Raw genomic sequence first — 25,973 nt, forward strand, 5'->3', positions numbered from 1 at the left:
CAGAATTATTTACGCGCATGCGTGACCACTTTGACAGTAGGGTCTCTTCCTTCTGCTCGTGCGTCTTGTACTTGGTTTCTCAAAGTGTGCCCCAGGCACCACTTGAAAAGTCACTCTTTCACCAATTTCTAATAATGCAGTTCTGTTTCACACACGCCTGTATGGGATTTCGAAACACTTCTCGCTCTGTTCGTGGCTCCCCTTCTTAGGCATTTAAAGATTTTTATAGTTCAAACTTCTGTTTTTCTTCCTCATGAAAAAACTCTTTACTTTTCAACAGCATGTCCTTTATACACGGAACCTCCCTGTTACTTTGTTTCTCATTTATAACTTTATGTTCTTCGTAATCAAAGGCTTTCTCTTCAGCGTGTCTATCTCAGTATGCGTAACCTTGTTTTCAACTTTGTATTTCAATCGCGCTTTTTCCAAACCATCAATCGCGCCTTTTACAATCCGGGCTCTCTCTTTGTTTGAACTCACTCGTTGTAATCGCTTTAGTGTGTCCTTCAGTATTCAGCTTGTCAAGGTCAGGGTCTTGCCCACCTGCCCCTCAGACACTCCAGGGCGGCTTCGCTGGCCCTGGGGAACGAGCAATCTTTAGACAGTAGGGGTGAAGGACTTTCTACGCCCCACAGCTTCCTTCCTTGAACTCTTGCGACTTCTATAAGACACAGCTCTCTCGACAAGCTAACTGCATGTAATCTTTCAGCTCCTCGGCACTCCATTCTCCCTTGCCAGTTTTTGCACCACTGCTCCTTCGAACTGCCAACCAACTGGCTCTCCGACTGGTTCGCCATATTGTTTTGGGTTCAAACTTTTATACCTGGTTTTGACTTCAATAGGTTTCAGGTGTTCGGCAAAGTAGTTAATTGCCTTACTTTTCCTGTTCTTGTTAATGGGACATGTCCATTGAGATTTGCCGTAGGTACTCTCAAGTGCACTGTCTCTTCTTCGTTTCGGTATTTAAGTAGTCAAAGGGGCAATGGGGATTGTGGGAGTTGTAGTAACCCATGAAAATCAGAGGTGAGTTGGATAGGTAACTGTCGGAAAAAGGGGGATACTGTGTCTCTCCCTCAGGTGTCTCCCGCTCAACCCTCGAGGACCCCTACCAGGCAGCTGATCCTCCCTCGCTTGTCCGCCCCCAGGGTCTGGATCCAGTAGCGATAGCTCTCCCCTGGCCACCTGAGTAAGGGATCCCCAAAGATCGATATGTGAAACACCCTTGGGTTGTTTTTCACAATAGGCAACAGGGACTCTCCTCTCTGGGGAGGTTCACTAACTAATCTAGTGTTCACCAGGGACACAACCGCTGATTTACCTCGCCACAAGTCCTGAATGGGGACACACCAGGGGATAAAGAGGTCGATGAACCATGGAAGGGGGTGGGGGAAAGCAAACCTGATCAGTGATTCTGGGAGTCAGAATTTTGGACTTTCATGCATCTCCCTCGCAAGGAATATAGGCTCTCCTACACCCCCCCCATCACCTCAATTTCGAGAAGGGAGTGGCTGCTTTATGTAACTTAGTAGAACGGATGGAGTGGATGATACGGATGGAGTGGATAGAGTAGATGGAACGGATGGAGTGGACGGAACAGATGAAATGAAGTGGATAGAGTGACGGAGTGGACAGAGTATCAAATTGGATGACTTGAATGGAACCAGATACATTGATGAAACTGGACAGAGTAAATAGCACTGGACGGAAGAGATGGAACTGAACAGAGTAGATGGAACTGAACAGAGTAGATGGAACTGAACAGAGTAGATGGAACTGGACTGAGTGAATGGAACTGTTGCCAAATATCTGTATTCCCATATAGACCTGTATCGACCCCTGTCACTATTTATCCATATGTCCAACCTTCCTGTATGTCCCCACCGTCCTGCCCATGTGCCTTGTCTCGGGCGCTTCTTGAGATAACCACCATATCACACCACTACGCTTACTCTCTACTATACATCATCATTCAACTAGAACACATCTATACCCCAGATAATTCGGGCTGGCTGTTCACTTATGAATACGACCCCATGAACACCTCATCACCCTGGTAAAACGCAGCTAGCTGAGCACATTCCAGCATAGCTATTCACATAGGCGTTCGTCAGGCCTAACGCAACCAGAACCCCAGTCTGAGTGTCCATGCACCAGACTGCACACATCGAACTGATATCTTCAGCACCACACCTATCGCTAGAAAGCAGCATTCATCCAACAACCACACCAGCTGCACCCATTCACCATACAACACTATCTCTCTCTACTGACCTGAACTACGGTTCCCGAGAGCGTTCAACCTACCAGTGCTTTGAGGTCATACCAATGATATATAAGGCGCTATATGAATGCCAAATAACATAACATTAGTAGTACCAAAGGTACATCCCTTTTGCTCAAGTGTCATCTCAAAAGCTTCAAAGGCTTCCAAGTATAACGTATAGATCGATCTCTGCAACAAAATAAGAGCAGTGTTCTTTCTTGATTTTAAGAAGACACAAAATTGACAATAGCCGTTGGCTAGAAATGATTGATTCTTGGTGAGTTGGTGAGTAATTTATTTTTATTGTAAAATATCAAAAGTCAGTGTTTTCCAGGCCTCAAATGCAGGGCCTACCTCATCCCCCGCTTTGGCCACCGCATCGCCCCATACTCTAGTTTCTGCGTTAGATCAGTGTTCAAATTCGCTGCGCCACCTGGTGTATAGTGGGCCCACAGCCTTTTTCCATGCCAATGCTATGGACCATTTTGCCAGCACACACACGCCATGTCCATATTTGTAATATGTCTGAACTTACAAACCCTTCGATAAGCCCCCAGGAGACACTCTTTAGGCGTCCAGTCATATCTGGTCACCCCAGCCTTTCTGCAGGCTTTCTCTATTGTTACCCAAAAGCGCTGTACCTTCAGACACTCCCAGACCATATGCATCATTCCCAACCCCTCCGACCCACACCAGGGGCAGCTTGGGCTTATGTTTTTACTGCATTTAGCTATTCTGCTCTGAGTCATGTAGGTCCTATGCAGCACATTTAGTTGGATCAGCCGAAATCGGGCGTTTCTAAACACTTCCTAGGGGTACGCTAGAACCCACACCCACTCCCTTTCAGTGATGATGTCCCCCAGGTCCACCTCCCACCATTGCTTCAGCTTAGTGCTTTTGGGGTTGAGTCTGTCTACCAGCAAGTTGTAGAACCTGGATGTAGGCCTCCACCCATCTCCCAAATTGTGTAGTTGTGTTAGTAGTGGGTCTGCCTCCGGTTCTTCAGGCCAGTCTTTCCAGCACTTCTTGGCTGCCTTCCTGATGTTTTGATACCATAGGAACTGGCCTTTGGGTACTCCTTCATTCTCATTCATGGATGCAAACTCCCTGAAAATGCCCTCTTCATATGCGTCTGCCCAGGTGTATATGACCCACCCTTCCCACTGCCTTCTGGTCGCCACGTCTGCCTTGGCTGTGCAGACTGCGGTTGAATTGGGGTCTCGGGCGAATAGGGATTTTCGAGTCCTGTTAGCTTTAGGGCCCTGTCCCACACTCTCCTGCTTAACCGTACAATCATGGGGGAATTACTCATGACAGTTTAGCGGCGAGATCCACAGTATCTCTTTTAGACGCATGGGTGCAATCAGTTGCTTTAATAGCTTTGTCTCTGAGGTGGCCTCGTCTTCAAGCCATTTAGCCACAAAGTTTAGTTGTGCTGCCAGGTAATACCTTTCTAGGTCCGGCAGTTGGACACCCCTTCCTTATAGGGTAACATCAATGTGGTCAGAGACAGTCTGTGTCTAGCCAGTCCCCAGAGCAGCTCCCTCAATAGCTTCTCTAACAGCCAAAAAAAGGAGGCCAGAACGTAACAGTGTACGTTTTGAAAGAAATTAAAAAATCTCTGAAGGATTATCATCTTGGTTATGGAGACCCTGCCCATTACTGACAGCGGAAGCCCGGACCAGAACTTCATGGACTTCCTGAGTCCCTGCACCGCCAATGCAGTGTTCCCTCCATGTGTGAGTTTGGGCATGTGCCATATATTCACCACCAAATACTTGAACAACTATGGCCTCCAACGAATCCCATCTTCTGAAAGTTCACCCCCTGACTTACCTGCAGTCCCGCCAATGGAAATATGCAGGATTTCTCCCTACTGAATGAGATTCCTGACACCCTCGCACAGTTTTTGAATACTTCTAGTATCGTTGGTACGTTGAGGTGGGGATCTTGCAGGTACAGAAGTACATCATCCGCATATAGGGACACAACATGGTACACCCCGCCGACTCTAATGCCAGCGTTGCAAAATTGTTTCCTGAGATACACTGCCACAGGTTCCAGACCCAGTATATAGAGCATTGGTGACAGCGGGCAACCCTGCCTGGTACCCCTTTGGATGTCCCGAGGTGCTGACACTGTTCTATCAGTCTTTACTCTCGCCACTGGTGCTTCATACAATATCTTAACCCACCCAATGAAGTATTCTCCCTGCCCAAACTTCCTCAAGACGCCTATTGCCCGTTCCCAACATATGGAATCTAATGCCTTTATGGTGTCTAGGGAGACCACAGCATACCGTTCAGACCAGTCTGTTGTCTGAAAAATGATGTGTTGTAGCCTGCACAGATTTATTGCAGTATTTCTGCCCAGTATGAACCCGGTTTGATCATTATGTACTATGGTGCCTATGTCTTTTGACAGCCGTTTGGCTAATATCGTCAGTATTTTAACTTCCGAGTTCAGCATTGCCAGCGGCCTATACGAGCCGCATTCATGTGTGGGTTAGCCAGGTTTGGGTATTGGGACCACCAGTGTCTCCTTCATGGTTCTTGGTAATACCTTTTTTTCGTACGCCTCCTTGAAGACCTCATGTAGGACCGGACCAGTTCAGGGCAGTACACCTTATAGAACTCGGGGGACAGTCCATCGCTCCCCAGGATCTTGCAGGTGGTTAGATTTAATTGTGTCATTTATATCGTCGACTGACAGCTCTCCATTTAACATCTCCCGTTGGGCGTCATCTAGTGAGGGTAGGCCTATCTCTTCCAGTGTGTCCAGAATTTCATCCTGGGGGGCTGTTGTGTCATGACGGTATAATTGGGCGTAGAACTCACTGAAAGCGTCATTAATCGACTTCTGTGTTGTGAGCTCCGCGTTAGGTTCATCTCTTATTTCTGTGATCGAGTCTCTAGGGTTCTCCCTCTTACACAGCCATGACAGCAATCTACTGGGTTTGTCACCTTCTGAGTGCACCCTGGTGGTCTTTGTAACATAGTTGAATTTTGCTAGTCTAGCCCAGGCATTCTGGCAATCCGCCAGCTCAAGCTCCAGCTCCCTTGTTTTGTGTGCGGAGGACTCCCATCTGCTCGATTCTCTCCTCATTCGCTTCTAGCTCGCTTTCAGCAATTTTCTAATACCACCTGTGCAGGCGAGGACCTCTCCTCTAACTACCACTTTTAGCGTCTCCCAGCCTTTCACACTCCCCACATTGTGTTCTTTGTATTCCACGATCTTGGTCTGAAGGTCCTCTGTGAAGGCGCTGTCGGTCAGTGCGTCCATCGGCATGCGCCATAGTGGTATGGGCGGCCTGGGGCCGTGCATCCTCCATTCCATAAGTATTGGCGAGTGATCGGATATTTATCTGCCCAAGTATAGTATCGACTCCACTTGGGACAGGTGTGCCCTGTCTATTAGTAAGTAGTCTATCCTAGTAAATACACCATGGGGGGACGTAAAAAGAGTATTCCTTACTTTCTGGGTGGAACACCCTCCAAACCTCCACCAGGTTGAGGTTCCCCATCACCTCATTGAGCGATGACTGGGTTGCTGTTGCGCCCTGTGCAGGGGGGCTAGATCTATTTAGGGGGAGGTCACGGGCACAATTGAAATCCTCCCTCCACCCCAAATAAATAGGCAGTTTAGGTAGGGGGGGGTCAGCCTTGTGCTCAGCTTGGACAGGTATGCTGAGGTTCCATAGTTAGGGAGATAGTTGACTACGCAAACCTCAAGTTGTTCTATGCTCCCTCTAAGTATCAGGTATCTCCCTTCTGTATCTACTTCCTTTGTTATCAGTGGTAACGGGACTGTGTCACTGATCCATGTATACACTCCCTGTGCGCACGAGTGGCACTCCCCATAGCCTTGCCCACCCCAATATTCTGTTACTTTACCGTTGCTATCTATGGTAAGATGGGTCCCTTTTAGCAAAACTATGGAGATTCTTTTCCTCTTCAGGAAGGATTTGATTCTGTTCCGGCGCATGTAGGAGCCCATCCCTCTGACATTCCATTTCATTACTTTAATATCAGCCGCCATTGAAGTGTAGTGTGACTCCTACCCCTACTTCACCTGTCCCCCGCCACCAGACCCTTGCCCCACTATGTATGCGCCACTCCCCGCATTTTCCTTTTTGGATATTCTGTACCTCCTTACTGCAGTTACCCATTGTCCCATTATGCATAGCATTGTGAAGACTTCTAAACCTTTCAAACAGTGATACCAACAAAAGAAAAAAAACAACATAAACCAACTGTGCCCAGCAGCTGCTCCATCCGAGCAATGCTCAGGCGCCCACGCGCCGTCTTGGCCCATCCGGGTCTTCATGCACAGGTCTTGCCGTGTTAGCAACAGGCCAACACGGGTCCTCACGCGGGGGGTGTCAACTAGCCCAGGCCAGATGGCCCAGCTGGGCCCCTGCTTTGAGCAAGTGCTGCGTCCTGGCAGTGGTGTTCACAATAGGGTTCAGTGTCTAACTTCTCTCTGTATTCAGTCTGTTCACCCTGGTGGCCGACGCCAGGTTCTCCAGAAACACTGCCCTGCCTTTATATAGGACCTTGTGTCTTGACGAGCACATCAGCATGGATTTAAGTTGTAGTTGTCGCAGCTTGGCTTTCATTGGGATAAGAGTTCCTGGTCCTTTGCACTGTCTGCGTGTAGTCCGGGTATATGGCGATTCTGGCATTAACTCTCTTTATCTCGCCTCCTTTCTCAAGTATCGTAGTATGATTTCCCTGTCCTGGAAGTTAAGGATCTTAGCTATCATCGGATGGGGGTGTGATGCCGGAAGTTTTTTTTCTGCAATGTTCTATGTGCCCTCTTAACTGCAAAGCCCTGTGAGAGCCGGGAAGCGCCTATTTCTTGCTGCAGTAATGTCTCAACAAAGATCATGGGATTAGATCCTTTCATCCCCTCCGGAATTCCTAGTAGGCACAGTGAGTCTCCCCAATCTGTGTTCCGCCCAGTTTTGCCCTTATTGCTCCTTTTCTTCTCCCTGGACCCAGCTGCACCAGCCGGGCTCTTTGTTGCTGCTACTTGTATAACCACTTTGGTTTGTGTGTGCGGCTCTCTCCCACCTGAGACCCGAAGTGATCCCACTACACCGTGAGGGGAGATGGCTGAATCCCCTTTCAGTCCTGCTCTGCTCACTCAAACTGCCTGGAGACCAGGCCGTGTTAAGACCCTTTTGTTGCTGTAGCCTGTAACGTCACTGGGCGTGTGTAGAAGCGTAGCCGCCAGTGGTGGTTACCTATTTAAATGTTGCAGGCTTTCTAGCGGCGCTCCTGAACCTTTAGGGTACGTGTGGTGTAATTTGGGGACTGTTGGCCAGGCAGCACGTGGCTATGTCTGTTTGCCGTCCGGTGATCAGGGGGCTTCAGTATCCCGTTCTGTGGCCAGTGTGTGAGTGTGTACTGCGTGTTCCTCCAGGGAAGTGGCCGCCTTTAATTCTGTTGGTGTTGTAGGCAAGGCAGCTTGTGTCTGTTAAAGTGCGCAACGTTCTGCTCCGCTGCGGTGTCTCTGATTTTTGCGACCCTTTGTTAGAGGATTTAGGTTTCCCCAGCCCAACTAGTGCCTACGTGTACCTCAAAATGCCCCTGGGGAGGCAATGCAATAATTTTGTGTCCAGCCTCCGGGGCAATCGCACAATAATTGCGGACGTGTTAGCTCACCTTCTGCAATGCCACCCCTGCCTTCACTCTCTCATTCAGTATTATAGTGGTCCTTTGGTACAGCGCTTCGTCGTGGCCTCTTTGTCTCTGTATCTCTGTTCTTAGTGTGCCACGCCAAGTTACCGTGCTTGTACACCCGACTCCGGAGCTCCTTCACTACAGCCCAGGGCCTCGCAGCCCAAATCTTCCCATTCAGGAGGCCTCCCTACACCGTTGGGAGCCGCAGTGGTGTGGAGCGCCCGTGCCGCCTCTCCCAGTGCTGTTCTCTGGGTCCCGCTCCAGCTCAGGGTCGCTGCTCGGTCCATTCGTGGACACGGCTCTTCGGTCAGGGGCCCGCTCAGCCTTGTTGTCCTCGCCGCTAATCTGCTTCCTCGGCTTCAGTCGAGTTGTAACAGATGGGGCCCCCCTCGACAGCGTCGCACAGCACACCAGCAACTCCCCTTTCTTCACTGTTTTCGCTTCGATCCGTAGCTGCGTCCGCCCCCCTTTCTTCTTCGTTACTGGGTCGCGGCTGCGTCCGCCATCTTTGTTTTCACTGCTGTTCGGAAGCAATTTAGTACGTGAAAACGGGGGCAGGGGATTGGTTGAGCCACCTTCATGTGCGTTAGTTGAAGTTTAACACTGCTTTCACCGCCAGTTACAGGATCTAGTAGAGGATCAGAGCAGGAGCTCTAGCCAAGCTCAACCTCACTCCATGAGCTCAAGCCACGCCCCCAACTCTTGGTGAGTAAGACATGGTTTGCTGTGTGTATTTATAGAATTGAGGTGGCGATTGGCCTTTTATGGCTGGCTAGTACTTTGTGTAAGGGTATAGACGTAAGAGTCTGTCACAATTGTGGTTGGCAAAGACTTTTATTAGATGGCAATAAAGCAGGGAACACCTTAACTAGGGGTTTCCCTGCCTCAACTAAAAATACTATGGAATCTGTCAGGGTATTCAAAGTAAAAGAGTCCACCGTCCTGTGCCAAAATCCTATTTCCTTCCCTTACTCTTTGAACTAAACTAAACAACTGAGGGGTTTTTAGTGGCTTCATGCTGAGACTGTGGTCTGAAAGGATGTCTCTTCCTCAGGTTATAGTGCCGTTTGTAAAAACATAGTTACAGGTTCACCAGGATTCCCCAAAACACAGTTCACAAGAAATGTTCCTTTTTATCACAGTTGTCTTTCCTGTGATTTTCTTGGCATATAAGCTTCTTCAGCTCTTTGGCCAGGGGGATGACTCCTTCCCCTTTTTCTCAGTTTGTGGTGTTAGGGGGATGGCTCCCTTCCCCACCCTTGCTCAGGCTTCTGAAATAATGTAATACTTGCTGGGTAATGTCTCCCGTCCCCTGCCTCTTCTCAGCCTTCTTGGCAGTTCATGTTGTCGGGGGGGGGGGGGTGGCTTATTCCCCTGGTTTCCTTTACCCTTCTGTATGCACAGCCCACATGGCTTATCACTCTGCCAGTTACTGTGACTCTGAAGAGATACTGAGGACCTTTCTTCCTTTTTTATGGGTTCAGGTCCCAGGCTCGCTCCTTTTGGGTGGCACTCTTTCTGGATAGACTTGGTTCACTCTACTGCCAAGTACTTTTGCGCGGCCTAAGGTATGCAAATGTCTCTCCCCCTTAATTAGGGCCCCATACCCTATGTCTTCAGATTTTTTTGTGGGCGTGGGCCCCACACTCACCTTGCTTGTGTGGCTTTCCCTTCTGATAGACTTGGTTCACTCTCCTGCCAAGTACTGTCGTGCGACTCAAGGTAAGCCAACACCTCTTCTTGATTAGGGTCCCAGATCCTGTATTGTTGACTTGCACACCACTTTGGACTCTCCACTAACCTCTCTGGGTCCCAGCGCCTTCTCTCTCGGCCTGCAACTGTCCTGGGTCTTCCCTGGCATCTGCGACCAGCTGTGGGGCTTCCCCGACCTTTGCGGTCTCTCTTCAGCCTGCGACGGCTCCGCAGAGGTGCACTTTCTTCGGGTGGCGAGGGTCTCCCTTCTCGGGCTGTTTCGCTGTAAGGAACGCCTGGAGCTTCTCTTGGTTAGACTGTCGAGTGGTTCTCCCGCTTCTTCCTCTTCATCCCGATCTGCTTTCTTCTCTCCTGGGCCGTGCTGTCTCTTGAGGCTCCTCCAGGAAGGATCAGACATATTTTGCATTCCTTCTTTCCTTTTTATATGTTTAAAGTGACCACATTGAATGGAGTGCATTCCTTGGTTCCGCGGTATGCTCCTTATTCCTCCATATATTCTTCATCTCAGTTGCTTGATGTACTCCATGTAGGTAATCCCTACTCTTCCTCGTCTCATTATGTCCTACGAGGTTGGGATCCTCTACTTTACGGCATTATATAGAGGTATTGGGAAGTGCAGAGGTGGGTGGAGGGTGTAACTACCCCTTTCTCTCATAATGTTCATCATTGGTCCCATAAGTGGTTTCCCTCCCCATGAGATCCTCCTGGTGAGTACCACCCCTAGGGTAACTTTCGGGTAGCAGCTTCACCTGCCTGGCCTCATCTGAAGGGGCAGGGGCTCCCACCATGGGAGCAGTGACAATACCCTGGGATTTGTCACACTTGCAATTTGAATTTTTCCTGTGTGTGTTAAAGCAGAGGGGGCAGAGAACAGGATGCTTGACAGTCATGTGAGAGTTGACCTTGACAGTCAATGTTTCCATAATGCATCAATTCCAAGCTGACCATCACCACTGGCCTGAATAAAAACCAGAGGCATGTGTCGTAGACTTCTAAGCTTACTCTCCATAACTGCCTAAACCACGTAATTGGGTCCTGGGTAGTATGATTTACCTCATTTCCAGGGTAGAGGTCTAGTACATTTTGTAATCAATCAGACGTAGCATGACATGATTTATTTACATGGGCTTGTTGGAAAAATTGTGCTTTTCCCCCCTCTTTCTGCCCTGAACAAATTTGTAGGGTTTAAAACAGGCCCACTAAATAGCTTGCAGGACTCTAAAGATGCATCCACTTTGGGACATCCCCATTTCTTTCCTCCATACTTGTTTCCTAGGTAATAGCTTTCCCTCACCAGTCTTCATTCTTATTCCTAATGTCTCACTCCGGTGTGAAGGTTTGCCTCTCTAGAAGGCATGAAACTCATTATAAGCAATATACACCAAAGTAAATTCTTCCCATCAGTTTATTTCAGTTGTATTGCTCTAAACACTACATACAGTTGTGGGAATGCAGTACAGTAATGTGAAGCTCATTAGAATGAAATCTGAGTGATGAGGTGGTTCAGGACATTTATGTGCACTACAAATTCTGCTGACCAAACAAAAGTTGGACTGAATGCTTTGCAATTTGAAAGCTATACTAGCGCCTGTTTGGAAATGTGAGCGTTCTATTTTAATTAAAATGCCATACATCATGCCCTGCTGATCAGCCTTGGGTGTAAGTGGTTCGTCCAGATGTTGCTCATTTTCTTTGTGTTTTGGGATGTGCAGTTTTACTTTTTACAAAATGGATCTACAATTGACCGTTTTATATATCATTTATTTCTGCTTTCGCAACATCCCTCTTTTTCTCTGCAGGTCACTATGCTGAGGCCAAAGGTCCAGTTGGGAAGAGCATGGGCTCTTTGCAATGGTGTCTTGCTGTGGAGACGAGCTGCTGCTTCACCAATCCAGTCAAGTGTGCTGTTTGGAAATCAAAGGAAATCGAGGAAGTTCTCTATGACATGCATGCAGTTTGCCAAAAGACAGGGGCAGGGGAAGGACAGAGACATGTCTGAGAAAAAACTGGTGAGTTTCTTACTTTGGAGGCAGGGTGGTGGGACCTTTGTTAAACTCTCAGTAGTAATGAAAGTCATTTCGCCAATGGCTACTAACCTAAAACTGAGGCTTCAGTGGTGAGGCACAGCAATTATGTGATTCTAAGTGGTTCAGCAGACCTGTTTTGATTAAATTGTTTCAAGAGAAAAAGGGGTTGATTACACATTTATAGGTTGTAGGGAGTAACACAATAGGGTCTATTCTATAGAAAACAGTGTGCAGAATGGGCCAACACAAAGTGGGGTTTTAGTCTGGTATCTCACACCTTAGTTTCGAGAAGATCCAAACAAATGTTGTATCCCATTCTTGCAAGTCCTGGTCTCTTCTCGGCACCCTCTATACTACAAATGAAGGTTCAAATGGATGCACAACGTAAAGTCTCCATACCTAGCTGTAATGAGTTCTTTTAATCCAGCATGCTACTGTAGGATGGTAACCCAATGTTCTATGGGCTTGGTCAAAACAATAGTTCACATATACCCTTCAAAATTTCAATACTCAAAGGTACACCATTTCTTAATCCCCAAGAGTCAATTATTACTAGCCAATGGGTAGTCGCGAGTTCAAATAGGGCACCCTGATCCAACCCTAAGCTATTAACAAAAAAGAGGAGAATTACTCCTATGGGGAGGTTCAAGTATCAGTTACTCACAGCTTCAGGCCCATCTGTTTTCTCCTTATTTCTCTAGACATCCAGCTTCCCGGTTTTACTGTTTTTTCCCTTCAGCCTTTTCCTAAGCCTGGCAAGAACTAGTGGTAGACTCTTCCCAGTTTAAGCTTTTCAGGGTTTATTACAGTACTTGGCTAAGCTTTGGTTGTTCATAGGTTCACCTGTGGACTTCTGCTCATTTCAGGATTGACACACAAATTAGAACCTATCCCTCTTGCCTTTTGGGCTTCTCCGGTGTCTTACCAGTTATCTCTGGGGCTTTGGGTTTTGCACGATTAACAATAGTTGCCTTCTTTGCCAGCTTTACAATGGGTTCCTTCTGAACCATTAGGCTTTCACAACAAATGTAATGGGAATTCTTTTCACCCATCCCCCTTTTTAGGTTCCTTGTCAGGCAGTCGATATGCCACCCTCCTGCGGTGAGTCACACCTTCATCCCTTTTCCTTAGGCTCACTGGTGGATAGCCTATGACTTGGCCTTGTAATTCCCATAAAGTCTGGCCGGTACCTTTCAAGAACTTGGGCCAGCTACTCCTTCTTGGGCTTCCAGGCCCGTGCTGTAAGCAGCAATCTACCTCCACGTCTTCCAGAGCTTCCCCTCGTGTCAAGGGAAAACAAATAAGTGCATCTGCATCTTCCGCATACACTCTCCCTGAATGAGCTTTCCCAGCCCCTTTTTATTATATTCATTGGAGCAGGGTGGTTTCTAACCTTGGCTCTGAAAGGCTACTACTTTAAGTTCAAACTCTCAAAGGTGAATGGTTATTACCAATATTCCACTTAATTTCCTTTTGTTATATCCTTATTAGATTTGCCTTTAATATTGTATGATTATATGAGTGTCCTTATTACCGACAGCTGGTTAGGTTTAAATGTGGTTGTAGCACGCAACGCCATTTGGTAACTTCTGTCTCGGCAGTAGGCGGTTCCAGCGTCCTGTAGTCTCCTCACTTTGCTGCTGTTTGAGCTGAGCAGCAAAGCTGTAAATATGTGCACCGTCCCTTGCAGGTTGTCTTTCAGGTAAAACTCAGATACTGTTGCGCTACATGCAGGCATCACAGGTTTGCAGACTTTTAGTGTTTCATTAAGTTTGGCGTATTGTTACATCTCCTGGTTGATAGGACACTGTGGTGATGCCTTTTGGGAGAAGTATGGTCTGCGTAGTGGACTTTGGGTATTTCACAAACATTGTAGCTTTGCTCTGCTTCACGTTTTGCATGTGAGAATGACATATTGGGGGATGTAGTGCTGCAGAGCCTGAGACGGAGAGCCAATTGAAGGGGGATGCTAAAAGGGGACAGGAAGAACAAACGCGTGGGTTGTTCGGATGAGGTCAAGAGAGGAGAAGGCAGACCGAGAGATTGGGCAGAGAAGGGAAGGTGCAGCAGAGCATGGAGGAGAATAAGAGGGTGTGTGCAAGGTGAGAGAATGCTTGGTGAGAGAAAGTGACTGAGGTTAAGTGCAGGAATATGGGGAGTAAATGAAAGTGAGTGAGAAGGGTTATTTGGAAAGTGAAAGACACAATAGTGGGGAGTAGAGTGTCGGAGAGAGTAGGTGGAGGAGAGTGGAGTGTGATAATGATGGAAGAACATCAGAAGGACACCGAGAGGAAGAGCATGGAGGATAGTAGTAGGGAAAGGAAGGAAAGGACATCAGGGTAATCGGTACAAGAGCATGAGTAGGAATTCATGAGATCTGGGTGTGTGAAAAGCGCTGCTTATGGATATCATTCTTGTGGCTCCTTAGGCTGAGATCCACCTAGAAAACCCTGGAGGTGATTTGGCCCTCGTCACTAGCCAGCCAGGGTTTAGACAGTAGGGGTTCCCAGTCTCTGACCACCATGGAATTTGGAGTAGTCTGGGCTAGGACGGAGGGAGACCTGGCGAAGATGAGTGAGAGAGACGGCCCTAAGTGAGTCCCTAAAAACTCAAGCCATCCTTGAGAGTTGGTGTGCTCTTGAAGCTATCTGTGACGCAAGCCAGTGGGATACCTCCTCACTTGGCCTCTTGGAGGTACATCGAATAGTGGCGATACCAATTCAATTCCTGGTTGTCTGCTTCCCTCACAAACGAGGATGGCAAGTTCAGTCAACTCCCCACATTTTCTTCACCAGACATTGCTAGAGAGTATCTTTCTGAGGGAGCAGGACATGATTGGATGGTTTAGCGGCTGCTGTGAGAAACCAAAGGGTGTCTCACCAACTAGTCCCCAGGGATCTCTCTCTCAGGTGTCCAGGGCACAGCCATCGCCTTTGGATCCAGACTCGTACACCTAACCCACCCTTTTTTTCTTAGGATTCTCCGATTTACGAACCCCTCCCCACCCCCACTTTCTACACAAACACTGGGCCGAGGAAGAGGGCGACCTGATAGTAACAAGACTAACTCTTATACATCACACTTGACATGTCCCGTTAATCGGGTCAGGCAAAGTCAGACAATTGACTTCATGTGCATACAGCTGATACCATTTGGCTCTCCTCACACAGATAAAAGGCGGAACATAGAGACACACTCTGAGCAAGGTTGCACACGAGTAAGAGCAGCGCTTCTGGGGCGAAGGCAAACCTACTCGAGCAGACCGACTGACCAAGGGACGAGAGCAGCGGGTCGAGAACTCCAGGAGTTCCCTACAGGAGGTTGCTGCCTCCAAAAGGCTGCGAAAGACACATGGAGAAGGCCAAATCCCAAAGCAGAAGGGCGTATTGTGTTACAAGGGCGCCATCGACCCTCCCGGGTGAACGGCAGAGTTGAAGAGGTGAGGCTAAGCCTGTGGTACTAACCTTGACTCGTGAATTGGAAAACTATAAAGACAAGTATAGAATGCACACAACCGGTGAGTTGGCAAACGACCTGAGAGACTGGTGTGTGCTAAGGAAAGATTTAAGTGGCAACATTGTATCGCAAGTGAAGGCTGCACGTATGTGGCTGAGACGCGAAGAAGGGTGCTCTGGAAGGACTGGCCAGAGTGCTGTTGAGAAAGCAAAGAGATGGTCCTAGAAATAGCATCCCTTGGGAATACTCCAAGGTGCAGCACTGCCTGTTGGTGTGAATGGCACCATATCTCTTATTGAGAGACTATACTGCTTGAAGGTTACCATATCCCTTATTGGTGGGATTAAGGGCTAAATTATAAATGGCGAGCTGGGCACTATGTGTCGATGATGATGATAGTGAGTTGCAAAGAAGTGGCTCTCTGCTATATCCCTGTGACTGCATTTCAGTCAAGGAGGGGCTTGCTGCTATATTCCTGAGGTTGTTACGATTAGGGAACCAGGGGGTTGATATGTATTCTGCTGGAGAAAGAGGTAGGACATTTTAAAATTTCACTCATCCTGACACCGTTTTATTTAGGAATAACCCTGGGGGGGGTAGCTTTTTTTGTTGAAAAAGTTAGGGGAAGTATCTTGAGGTTGTGAAAATGGATCCATGTAGATGTTCGCTTGTGTGTAAAACCTTTACTAGCTTTTGAAGGGCTGTAGGCAACAAGTATTGTGAAAGCCAAGAGTTGTAAAACAATTGAAAAGTTCTGCAAACTTTTAAAAGGGTGGAGATGGGGGTACCGGTAAGTATAGCTGTAATTTACCACCTGTACTCTGATTTTTCCTCAGACATCAGTTGAGAATTGCCTGAGGTACGTTTTCCCACCTTTGGTTCCGGTCGGAGATGCACAGGAGCGCAGGTGTGAGAGAAGCTCCGGTTGGGTGTAGCAGCTGGTGCAACCTGTTCCTGTGGATGAATACAGCAAACACGATACAGGCCTCCACTAGGCACTCAACCAGATGCGGGAAAGCCGGTTTCAGCGACTATCACCGAAGCATGGTGACAGCAGGCGTCACAGATATGGTTGCAGAAAGCCTTCTATCTCTGGACTCGTCGATGCTGGGATGCCAATTCTTGCAGGAAGGCTACTTACAGGAAGGCTACTTACAGGACAAGCTGAAGGCCCCTAAAGTTCAGAGTGAAAACGCAGAACATCAACACTTCTTACACAGTAGCCCAAACGGGAGTTGGTCAGCCCACTGGATGGCCAGGGACACTTCCGAAGACTCCAATTCGCAGGGCACCAAGTAAATGCAGAGAAGGGTTGTTCCCACTGGTCCAGAGGGTCAAAGCACCAATTAGGGTCTTTTGAGATCAGTAGCCAGGCAGGGCTCCACTGGGAATGCAGCAAGAGTTGGTAGCAGAGCCTCCTCAGGATGATTCCACAGATCTTCTCTTCTGCATGGATACTTGGTTCCTCTACAGATCTGCTGGAATGGCTGCAGGGCACCTCTTCTCATCCCAAAGTCAGGTGAGAGATCAAACTCAGCCCTCCAATAGAAAGATTTGCTCCACACATGCACACCAAGGACCTGTGTGAGTCTGACTTCTGCGTGCACTCTAGATATACTGGTATTAGTATGTGGATTGGGACTGTACATTCTCAACCCACTTCCTGGGACCCCACACATGTGGTATGCACTAGCTTGCAAAAAAGCAAGGCTTTCACCAGCAAGTGCATGACCATAAAAGGACATTCTTGACCTGGCAAGTCTGGAAGAAGGCAAAAAGATGGTCATGGAACAAACAAAAAACCTTGTGGCACGGCCATGTTAGGACCGTAGCCATTTTTAGTCGCCAAATGTGCTAAACGCTCGAAGGCTAATAAAAAGTACAGTAAAAATCATGAAAAGAAAACTGCTGCCACCAGAGTAACCAACCATCGCTTTGAGTGTAGTCTAGGCTGACACAAAAATATCCTCATTGCACTGCACTCTAAGGTGCTGTCTGCAACATGAAAAAGTTACCCAAACAGATACCTAAAACAAAAGACCAAGTGAAACCTAGATTCCCAATACTGACAATCTGAACAACTGGTCAGTTTCCCCGTAAGTGAGCAAAAGGCCTGTGGAGTGAAGGCAGGACTTGGTGTAAAAAAAAACAAAGTTTGGGGGTCCATAGAATATGGAGGGAAAATTTGCTAAAAGAGAAAATGTTCCTAACCAGTACAACATCACGTGTTGACCAATATGACAAATGTTGATGACAAGGTAAGCGTGCAAATATGTTTCCCAAAAACATTACAAGATGCTTATTCATAACTTCGGTCTGTTGAGCAACTTCTCTGCCTTTCGCGCTCTATCCCTAGTAAGTTTCAATCATTTTGTACATGGCACAAGATGTTCTTCCTATTCAATATCCTTCTGTCAACAAAGGGAGGCCTCTCCATTTGATATTGTGCCGCCAGGTATTTATGTATACATTTGAATAATGTTTGAGAGCTAATGATGCTAAAGCAGCTTCAGGGTCTAAATCCATCTTTGGTTCTTTTTGTGGCAATGGGCTGCCTAACTGAAGATGATACTCCTCTGTTTGATATGCAAATTGTCACTTTGCTCGAGAGATGCAATCTTTCTGCACGGCTGCTTGATCTTACATGCCCTGGGAGGCTGCATCTTTATTTTTTTGCCTTTGTAACATCACGCTGTTCTTTCTTTAAAGATGTGCTTTATGGCCAGCAGCCGGAGCATGAGCGCATAGTTCTCTGTAGCTCCCAGACCACCCGTCTAGATCCTGACAATATCCTGCTTGGTATTCGGTGACGCTGTCCCCCGGTCCGAGTCTTGGCTGGGGGAGGCACGAGAAAAGCTGATCCGGAGTCCGGTGCGGAGGAAGTATACCCAACGCGCTGGAAGAGTTAAAAATGGCCTCCGGAGCCGATCACGAGCACACGATCGATGCATAATAACCCCAGCAGGGTATTATCGGCATCCCATGCACAGAAGTAACAAGCCTCAGCTGCAAGCGGTGAGACAGCAAAGTTCCGATGAACCGCAAACTACTGGGACGAACATCGGAGCGGAGGGAAAGGGCGGCCAGGTATGGTGGAAACGGAGAAAGAAGGGCACTGCCGGACAGGGAGCGGAGCAACGGAGACCAGCAGCACCTCAGCAATGGGTGTACCTGACCCCTCCCCTCCCGATTTGGAAGGGTGAACAGGAACGAAATACCCACAGGGGGCAACGGTGCTGCAGGAGTAATACAGAGATCCACATGGCAGCATATTGATCTGGGAGAACCAATGGTGAGGTCCCCCCATGCAAGAAGTGATACCCAAGTTCCCACTTCCCAAACAAACTAAGGGCTCAGGGAGGCAAACGCTGAGCGTGGTATTGATGGGGAGCGGAGACTGCAGACCCAAGCCTCGCCAAGAAAGGTCCAGGTGGAGCCGAGATACAATAACTCGGACCCCATGCGCCCAGATAGCAGTGTAGATCCTTCCTTATTCACAGCAATGACTGTCATAGGAGTGGTGGTAAGGAGCACGACGAGACACTTGGGATGGAATATCCTGGACTCCCCCACTTGAGACCCCAATTGAGATACTGGGAGATCTCCCTGACTACACCCTCGGAGGGGAGGGCACAGAATTTAGAGGGTGTTTGTACGCCGAGCTCCAGGAGGGTCTATTGAAAGTTGATCAATATCAAGCCAGACTCCAGTGGTAGATACAAGACGAGTGAGAGGACATAATCCGGAAGCCCCAGCGCCGGAGGGAATTCCCCCCGCCCCCTTTACAGGCCAGGGGAACGTTGATAGAACGAGGAACCGTGCTTGGGACTGAGCAGCCCGATAGCAGCGGCAATGGTGAAGGACCATCAGAAGATGGACAAGTAAACAGACCACAAAAATGAGAAGACCGGCCGGGAGATGGAAGGGGCTTTGGACAGTTGACCCTGGATGCCCTGATGGAAGTGATTCAGGCCACAAGAACCTCCCTTGAGGGGAGCATGAAGGAGGTAGGGGTAGATGCATCCCTGGCGAGAGCGGACCTCCGGAACTTGTGTGAAAGTGTCACGGAAGTGGAACAGAGAGTAAGCACCGTGGAGGATAATTTGCAGTTCCTCAAAAATCAGGTGGCGGGTCTAGTAGGGGCGACCATGACATTGGAATCCAGGGCGGAAGATGGAGAGGGACGATTGTGACAGTGCAGCATCCGGCTGGTGGGTGTCCGGGAGAGAGAGCGAGAGGGAGAGGAGGGACCCAGTACGGAACTCTTTGGGGAGCACCTTATCTTGGACACCGTGGGAGTGAAAGGATTGTCTAAACTTTTCACGGTGGAGCATGCACATAGGGTGCCGGGCAGAACTTCACCCCACTGGAGGGCCACAGAGAGTCGTAGTGGGGAAAATCCTAAACTTCAGGGACAACAATGCCATCTTGCAGGAATCCCGAAGAGTAGGCTACTATGAAGTGGGAACATAAAGTTACGTATTGGAGGTGCAACGTCAACGTAAAACCTATGATGCAGTGAGTTGACTCCTCGGGGAACTTAATATTAAATTTATGATGTTTTTCCCGGCCAAATTGGAGGTGATCATGGGTGGGAAATCGTGGTTTTACAACACCAAAGGAGGTGTGGACTTGGCTGGAGACGCAGTCGCAAGGGTTGAAAGTTCAGCAGGAGGGGAAGAAGGAGACACAGCGGTCAGGGGACTGAGAGGGGAAGAAGGAAGGGGGGGGTTGGGAATGGTTAGAGGAGACCTATAAAGAGGTATGACACCAGCTTAAGAATAAAGGTGGGAAGGCGAGGCATACTTTCATTTGATGGGGTGAAACGGAGGCTGCAGGGGGAACCCCTAGACCAGTGACAGTTCATCCACTGGGAGGGTGGAGGAATGGCTGGGAGGTCAAGTGTTATGGGGAAAGGGGATATGGACCTTGGTTAGGGGAGGTCCAGGTGAGGGAAGAGGGGATGTGTGGGGGTGGGGGGTGTTTGAGGGGTTAGGAGATGTGGCGGAGGATTTGGGAGGTCAGTTTGGGAAGATGAGGGGTCTAGACAGGAGTTTACCATGGGAGGGGGGAAGAGGGGTTGGGGGAGAGGGGTTACCTAGTTGGTTGAAGTTTGAAGTAAAGGTGGTAGAATGGATTGGAGCAGCATATACGGGTCATGGGAGTGGCGAGGCGGGGGGGGGGAAATAAACAGAGAGGTATAGATTATTGTATCCGGGTGACTGCTTGAAAATCAGGACCTGGAATGTTCGAGGTCTAGGTAAAAAGTTGAAATGTCAAAGGGTAGGGTTTTTTCTGAAACGTCAGGGGATCCAGCTGGCCCGGATACAAGAAACCCATATGGTACGAAAAGATTTGGACCTACTTAAGAGATGGTAGGGAGGGACGGCAGTAGGTACATTTTATTCCAAATACGCGAAAGGGGTGTTGATTTGGGTGGTGGCGGGGGTGCCCCTACAGATGGGCATGGTGGTCACTGATGAGGTCGAGAGAACGGTAGCACTCCAAGGTGTGCTGGAAGGTAGACGCATTTGTGTGGTCAATTCATATGCTCCCAATGTGGATGATGGGGATTACTTTATTTATTTTTATTTATTTATTTGCATTTTTAGAGCGCACAGCTGCCCGTGGGCATCGTGGCGCTGTTACAAGAAAGTTTACTTATTACGAATAACATGAAAGGCAGTGGACATGGTTGCAGACATGGCTAAAGGTACGAGGTTACATGGGACAGTGCATTTAGGTACATCAGTATACAGAAGTTATTTGCATTTCAGTAGAGTTCACTTAAACAAGGTGGTTTTCAGAGCTTTTCTAAAGGCACTGAGGGATGTTTCCGCTCTCAGTTTGGGTGGTAGGGAGTTCCATGCTTTTGGTGCTAGGACTTCGAAGCTCGAGCCGTCGGCTTTAACTCTGTTGAAGTTGGGGACTAAGAGTTGGTTCGCATATAAGTCCCTTTTGGGCCTGATTGTTTGGACTGGTTGTATCCGATCAGTGAGGTAGCTCGGGGCAGATTGGGATAAGCATCTGTGGGTAATGGTTAGGGTCTTAAACTGGATGCGCTCTTTGCCTGGGAGCCAGTGGGCATTTTGTCTTGCTAGGGAGATATGTTCCCTCTTGGGAATATTGAGGGCAGCTCTCAAGGTGTTGTTCTGTGTGATTTGGAGTCTATTAATGTTTTTAGCAGAGGTGCCTAATAGGAGGACGTTGCAATAGTCCAATTTGGCACCTATGGTGGCCCTGGCTATGTTGAGGCAGTTTGTGGTGGATAGGTGAGGTTTTACTGCATTCATTATTTTGCTTGTTAAGGCTGCTGATGATGAGATGTAGCTGACATGTCTATCCATGGAGAGGGTGGAATCTAGATAGACTCCTAGAGTTTTTACAGCAGAAGAAACCGGGATGACTGAGTTCTCAATAAGGAAGGTGTTATATTTGCCGTCAAGTTTGCTAAGGGATTCTTTGGGGCCCACCAGTAGGATCTCTGTCTGGTCTCCATTGAGACAGAGGCCATTGGCTGCCATCCAGGCCTGGATGATAGCATATGTGTGTTGTAGGGCTTTTAGATCTTGGTTGTAATCGCTAGTTAGAGGGAGAAGAATTTGAGTGTCGTCGGCATAATTGGTGAACGTTATGCCGAATTCTTCTAGGTCATTGAATAGAGGGAGTGTAAATAGGTTGTATAGTGTAGGGGAGGTGCAGGTGCATTGTGGTACTCCGCAGTTGATGGGGGGAGGGGGTGGCCGATGCTTGGTCTGAGTAGACTTGCATGGCTCTGCCTTCCAGGAAGGATGAGATCCATGTTGTGGCTTCAGTGGAGAAGTGAGCTGTATTGGTGAGGTGTGTCTTTAGAGTTTTGTGGTCGACTAGGTCGAACGCTGCCGACAGGTCAAGGAGTAGGAGGATGGCACATTTGCCTTTATCCATATTTTTTAGGAGTTGGTTTTTTAGGTCGAGTAGCGCAGACTCTGTGCCATGGCGTGGCCGAAAGCCGGACTTTCTCTTGCCTAGGATGTTATGGGATTCGAGGTAGGCTTGTATCTGTAGATAGGCAGCCTTATCCAGGATTTTCAACAGAAATGGCACTGTTGTAATGGGCCTGTAGTTATTGGGGGAGTCTGGATCTAGTGTGGGCTTTTTCAACATTGGGCGAACCCAGGCTTCTTTAAGTGAGGAGGGAACTGAGCCAATGGCAAATGATGCATTAATGAAGGTTGCAATGAACGGCGCTAGGGATTGTGTTTGCTGGACAGATGTCTCCTTTGCAGAGTGATGGTTTTATTCTTTTCATAATGTTTAGGACCTCGGGTGCGGTTACCTTTCCAAAGGTGAATGGCGGTGGAGGGTTGCTATTGTGTTGTGTGTGGGGTTTAGAGTTTGGGGTGGCTAGCGTCTTGTGAGGGGGCTTGGTTAGATTGTCAAGGTTGGTTTTGATTTTCTTTTGGAGTAAATCTAGTTTGTCAAGCATGGCTTTCTGGATGTCATTACACCATTTCTCGTCTTTGACTGTTTGATGTTTGGATGTGGGAGGTACGACCAACTCGTTGTAGATGGCAAATAGCTCTTTTGAGTGCGATTGGGCATTGTCGATTCTAGTATTGTGTGTGGCTGCTTTTGCTTTGGCTATGGCTTTTTTGTATTGTTTGACAATGGTTGGGTAGGACTCGCGTGAGGGGGAGGGGGGGCTTGATTGCCATATTTTAAGTGCTTGTCTTTTAAGTGATTTTAGGTCTTGTAGTTCTTGATCAAACCAAGAGTTGGAGTGAAAGAGTTTTTTCGCTTTTTTAGTCTCTAGTGGGGCAACTGTGTCTATGACTTCTTTGATGGTGGTGTTATAGAGATTGACTAGTTCTTCGGCGTTATTAGAGATGGGTGATGTTAGTGCTGAGACTTCTAGGAGTGGGCAGATACTCTCTTTGGTGAGTAGTTTTTTGGATCTGGCTAGGGTGGCTGGCATGGGGGGGTCTTGATTGGTGGCTGCATTTGTAGGGATGAGGAAGTGGATGAGGTGGTGATCAGTCCAAGGTTGAGGCGCGTTTGAGCTGATATCTACTTTGCAGTTGTGGTCGACTAACCAATCTAGTATGCGGCCTTTAGTGTGAGTGGCAGAATCAATTCTCTGGATGAATTGAAGGTCTAAGAGAGCTTTGGCAAAGGTTTTGCTGTGTTTGTCTTTTATGTCGTTGAGTCCGAGATTCATATCTCCTAGGAGAATGGCTTTGGAGTTTGGTTTGTGGTTGTTACCTATGAGGTGTAGGATGTCGGCTTGGAAGTTCAGGAGTGGCCCAGGGGGCCTGTAGATGAGGTGCATTGTCTTGGTGTCGTTAGGTGAGAAAGAGATTTTAACTGATAAGGCATCAAAGTTATCGCATGTGGTGGGTTTAATTTGTCTAGCCTTTAGTGTCTCTTTGACTATGAGAACCACACCACCGCCTTTGTGTGTTGGTCTATCTTGGCAGAGGATGATGTACCCAGGGGGGAGGGACTGGCATATGGCTGGTCCAGACACTTCGTGGAGCCAGGTTTCTGTGATGGCTAGAGCATCTAGCTCGAGGTCAGAGATTAGGTCATGTATTTCTGTGGCGTGGGCTTGTAAAGATCTGGCATTAATGAGAGCAAGTTGGATTGGGGGGGGATCGTGTGTGTTTGGTTTGGGGTTGGTGTGATGTTTAGTGGCGGGATGTTGGGCTTTAGGAGGAGTGGTGGGTGGCTGCAGTGTGGGTTTGCGAGTTTTGATGTGGGCTGCGCGGGCTTCTAATCTAGAGTTTCTTATGTGCACTGGTAGTGTGTGGGATGTGTTTCTGGCAGTGGATTTGGACTTGGGTGCAGCGTTAGTGAGAGGGGTAGCTGAGGATTGGTGATTATGGAGCTCATAGCTGAGTAAGGCTGGTAAGAATGGGGTAGGAGGAATGGAGTTTGAGTGTGGGAGCCTGTTGGGGTGGTTGGTGGCCATGTCGAGTATAGTGGGTGTGGCCTAGGGCAAGGGGTACAGGTGGGCAAATTCGGCTTAGACTCGATGCATAAAGCAGGCAGATGCGAATTGACAGTTAGACTTAATTAATTTAGTGAGCTGGATGTAGCAACTAGACTCAGCCTGGCACAGTTAGGACAGAGTCAGTGGTTCAGGGGCTAAATCAGTGTAGTTGAGGTAAAAAGAATTGCAAATGTAACAGTTTGGCAGAAATCCGTAGTGCAAAAGCAGATTAGGCTCAGTAGTGGGAACATCTAAAAATCGACCTATCACAAATGTGCAGAAATCAGCTAAAATCATCAGTGATGCGCTTGGTGGGAAGATATCGTGAGGGATCCATTATATGTAGGGTTTCCTGTGTTCTGGAGGTCCTGGGACCCCCCTTTTGCTCCTCTGCTGGGCTCTGCTGGCTCTGCTTGGCTCTCGACACTCAGACAGCATACCATGAGACAGAGACAGGCTTGTTCATGGACATCAGGTTTATTCACGCCAGACTGACACACACACTGCATCGTTGTCAAGTACAAGAACTCGGCCCACGTGCTGAAGACGGAGCTGTTTAAATATGAATTCTGAGAATGAGAGTCGGCCCCAACCTTTTTTTAATCCACGTCAGAGCAAAAACTCTACATTGGCATTAAGTTCTCCCACCTGGCGATGAGTCATTTTATGCTTAACCTTCACTTTGAGATACATTTTGGCACTCACCACTGGATTTCCTGGTTCAGCTACCCTTATTTGGTCATGCAGCTGCGTCCTCTTGTCAAGAAACCCAGACACGGCATCGTTAGCTGTCTGGCCCCAGGCTGCTATCTGATTCTGCAGGGAACATTAGGGCTCTGCGGCCTTGAAACATTTCATACAAGGGGCTGACTCATTCCAACACGGTCTATAAAGATGAGCTTCATTAAATACCTTCTATTGGTCATTAAAGGCGAAGTTCGAATTAAAGGGGTTGGCAGCAAATAATTAATTATTTTATGTCTGGTCATATTTTAACACTTGGTCATTTTCTACCTGATTATTATAGTACATATTCTTTATCCTGCCCTACTTACTACACCATTCATGATTTAAAGCATTTTGGACTTTATAAACATAACACTATTCTAAGCACAGTGATTTCAGTTTTTGCATATTTGAAGGCCTAGATCACCCCACACAGATTTCTATGCCTAGTTTAAGTTGGGGGGGGGCTGCCCCTACTGCATTCAGTTGTTGGTACCTCCTCTTCAGTCCCACATCTTGAAAGTTCTTGGTTGTAAACAGTTACTTTCAACCATACCCATGTCCACCCTCCTTTATACTTCTCTAAAAAATATTCTGTCACAATCCTACAATTCTCAATACTAATACAGTATCCTTTTTAAAACAAAACATGTGTCCTTAAACTTCTTTTATCATCTTTTATCTGAACCCCACCTCCATTTCTCAATTTACTTTAAACTAAATATGTTTCAGAAAATGTATAACCGTTATGCATTTTTTGAGAGATTCTCATTAACTTAAGGCAGCCCTACAGTCCCATCATACATTTTAGCCATATGGCGGCTTATCGTCCGCATTTTTTCCTGCTACTCCCTGTTCAAGACATCATATTTGCTCCCATCATGCTTATCCGCGCATTTGTTCCCACGTGCGAGAGTTCATTTTTTATTCTCTTGCTGTTGATGAGTCTTCCAACCGACGCATCTCGGTTTGGTATCTGTGGACCGGCCGTGTCCTGTCCCCTTTGTCCTTTCTTTTGAGCTGTTTCGCAGCCCCCCTCCCAGGCCTTTTTGATGCTTAGGCCAGGAAGGAGTCCATTGTCGTTTTCTTTTTCTTTCATAAAAATTTCAACTTTTGCACCATTGACA

The 25,973-nt window shown here is 47.8% G+C and overlaps 1 protein-coding gene across 1 annotated transcript in view; it reads left to right on the forward strand.

The window, feature by feature from the left end:
- MTG2 (mitochondrial ribosome associated GTPase 2) overlaps window positions 1–25,973 on the forward strand; it is a 129,850-nt gene that overhangs the window by 28,673 nt on the left and 75,204 nt on the right. Inside the window, exon 2 of the mRNA XM_069650721.1 lies at window positions 11,463–11,672. Within this exon, the coding sequence (XP_069506822.1) occupies window positions 11,469–11,672 (204 nt within the window). The 5' untranslated portion in view covers window positions 11,463–11,468. The remainder of the gene's footprint in view (window positions 1–11,462; window positions 11,673–25,973) is intronic.

This window comes from Ambystoma mexicanum, chromosome 3p, assembly GCF_040938575.1.
Source record: "Ambystoma mexicanum isolate Mex_15411 chromosome 3p, UKY_AmexF1_1, whole genome shotgun sequence".
Taxonomy (NCBI): domain Eukaryota; kingdom Metazoa; phylum Chordata; class Amphibia; order Caudata; family Ambystomatidae; genus Ambystoma; species Ambystoma mexicanum.